The sequence below is a fragment of the Amphimedon queenslandica genome, unplaced genomic scaffold (assembly GCF_000090795.2).
Source record: "Amphimedon queenslandica unplaced genomic scaffold, v1.1 AMPQUscaffold_12674, whole genome shotgun sequence".
Classification (NCBI taxonomy): Eukaryota; Metazoa; Porifera; class Demospongiae; order Haplosclerida; family Niphatidae; genus Amphimedon; species Amphimedon queenslandica.
In genome coordinates, this window is record NW_003547090.1 from 5,580 (window position 1) to 8,078 (window position 2,499).

Here is a 2,499-nt window from a genome sequence, read left to right on the forward strand (position 1 = left end):
ACCTTGAGGATAAATACTGGATAAATAATGAAACACATCAATATGGCCATTACTGCAAGCTGTATGTAATACAGTGGATCCTTCATTATCAGTAGCTGTAAGGAGATCATGATGAGTAGAACTACCAGTGACTGAGAACAGTAAAGCTTCAGCGGTATCCTTATGACCAGAGGCAGCTGCTAAGTGTAATGGTGTCTGTCCTTTCTTGTTAGTAATTAATAAGTTATTGTTAGACAGACTGGCTTTTAGTAATAGTGATACCATATTCTGATGTATAACACAAGCATAATGTAATGGTGTGTTACCATCTTTATCTTGTTCATTAATAAGTACAGCATTATGTGGATTATTGTATATGTCATGAGGACTGTCTAATTTTATCTCACGTAGCCAGACAACACTCATTGAGGGTATACTCTTACTCAGTAAATATTCTAATATTTCATATTCATTAGCTGATACAGCAACATGTAGTGGTGTACGGTCTTGATGTTCAGTTGCATTAGGATTACAATAATTATTATCAATGAGATACTTCAATACATTCAAGTGACCCTTCTTTACTGATATGTGAACTGCTCCAGACCCTGCATCATTGGTAGCTGATAGATTACACTTCTTACTAATAAGATATTTAATAACTTCTAACTGATTGAAGTACACTGCAATAAGGAATGGAGTACGACCATCATTAGTGTCAGGTAGTTCAAGTGATGATGGTATGTGTTCTATAATGTACTGGATCAAGTTCAATCTTCCATCACTACATGCTAAGTGAATAGGAGCCATTCCCTCATCATTCACAGCACACAGATCTAACTGATGATTTTCTACCAGATGTTTGAGTATAGGAAGAGAGTTACTGTACTCACAGGTAATGTGAAGAACTGTTGATCCATTAGAAGTCTTAGCTGCTACATTACACTGAGGAAGACTAGTGAGATAAAGTACAACAGGAACATGGCCTCCTTCACATGCTTTATGAAGAACTGTACTATCAGTATCAGTAAGAGTGGCATTAACATCACACTGATACTTGTTGATCAGTTCCTGTAAACAATGTAGTTTACCTCCATATGCAGCTGAATGAGCTAGTGTGTACTTGTAATTGTTAGTGTGATTAGTAATATCCACACTATACTCCTGACTGTACCATTTCAGTATATGAGTATGACCATTCTCTGCTGCTCCATGTAATGCTGTGAAACCATATTTATCAGTAACTAAAGGCTCAAGCTTATACTGTTGTGTTAGTAATTGTACTAGATCAAGATTACCTGAGAAACAGGCAAATGTGACACATGTTTCATCACGTGCATCCTTAGCATTAATATCACATTTCATTTCATTTTTTAGAAATGTGACCAATTGAATATTACCACTCTCACAGGTTAAATGTAATGGTACTTGACCCTCATTGTCAGTAGAGTGTAGTAAACTAATGTATTGAGGATACTGACTGGTGATATGCTTGATAAAGTGAGTGTGACCTTTTAATGATGAAAAATGAATAACATTCCAACCTTTGTGATCTGTTAGGCTCAGACTACACTTGTAATCCTTCACGTATAATTCCAGTAGTAAAATATCACCAGATTTAGCAGCATAATGAATTGGTCGCTGACCATTACTGTCAGCTTGATGAGGATCTAACTGATAGGTAGTTATTAATTCTTTAACAAGAGATAAGTTAAGAGACCCTGAAGCATAATGTAAAGCAGTGAGGCCATTCTTAGTAACTGCAGTAGGAGACAAACCTTGTTCAGTAATAAGATACTGAACTAAATCAAAGTTACCACTCCATGCAGCATGATGTACTAATGTGCATCCTTCATTATCTGTTTTATTAATATCACAATGCTGTACCTCAATGAGATATTGAGTGGTATTAATATGACCATGACGGAAAGAATGATAAAGACATGTCATACCATACTTATCAGTGATATTAGGATCATTGTTATGATTATTAATAAGATATTTAACAGAATTAATGCTACCTGACCAGCAGGAGTAAACTAATGGTGTATGACCATAAGTATCAGTATCATTAGTATTGAGATTATACTGAGATATGATATAACTTAATACATTAGTAGAACCTGACCAGGCAGCATAATGTACTGCAGACATACCATCATTAGTTAATGTACAATTGATATTATATTCTTCTAATGCTTTCACTAGTAATGTACTGCCACTCTCTGATGCATAATGAAGTAATGACCGACCATCATTTGTAGTGGCATTGATGTCAAAGTTAGGGCAAGTGCTAGCTTTCTTGAGAAGTGAAGAAAACATTTTAACTCTTTCATTTCGTTTGATGAAATCAATATTTGTTTTTATTCTAGCATTATTAATAATCTCAATAACTGGTGCATCACTTGGTGCCATAAGCTTACTATACACAATACAAGCTGGAATATGTATACCTGCATAACATGTATAATGTAAACATGACCAGCCATTATTATCATTAACTAATAATGCTTCATTACC

General features: G+C 34.9%; 1 protein-coding gene across 1 annotated transcript in view; it reads right to left on the bottom strand.

Annotated features, from left to right (window-relative positions):
• Positions 1–2,499, bottom strand: part of LOC109587152 (ankyrin-1-like) — a 6,708-nt gene that overhangs the window by 769 nt on the left and 3,440 nt on the right. Inside the window, exon 5 of the mRNA XM_020003387.1 lies at positions 3–1,673. Coding sequence (XP_019858946.1) covers positions 3–1,673 — 1,671 coding nt within the window. The remainder of the gene's footprint in view (positions 1–2; positions 1,674–2,499) is intronic.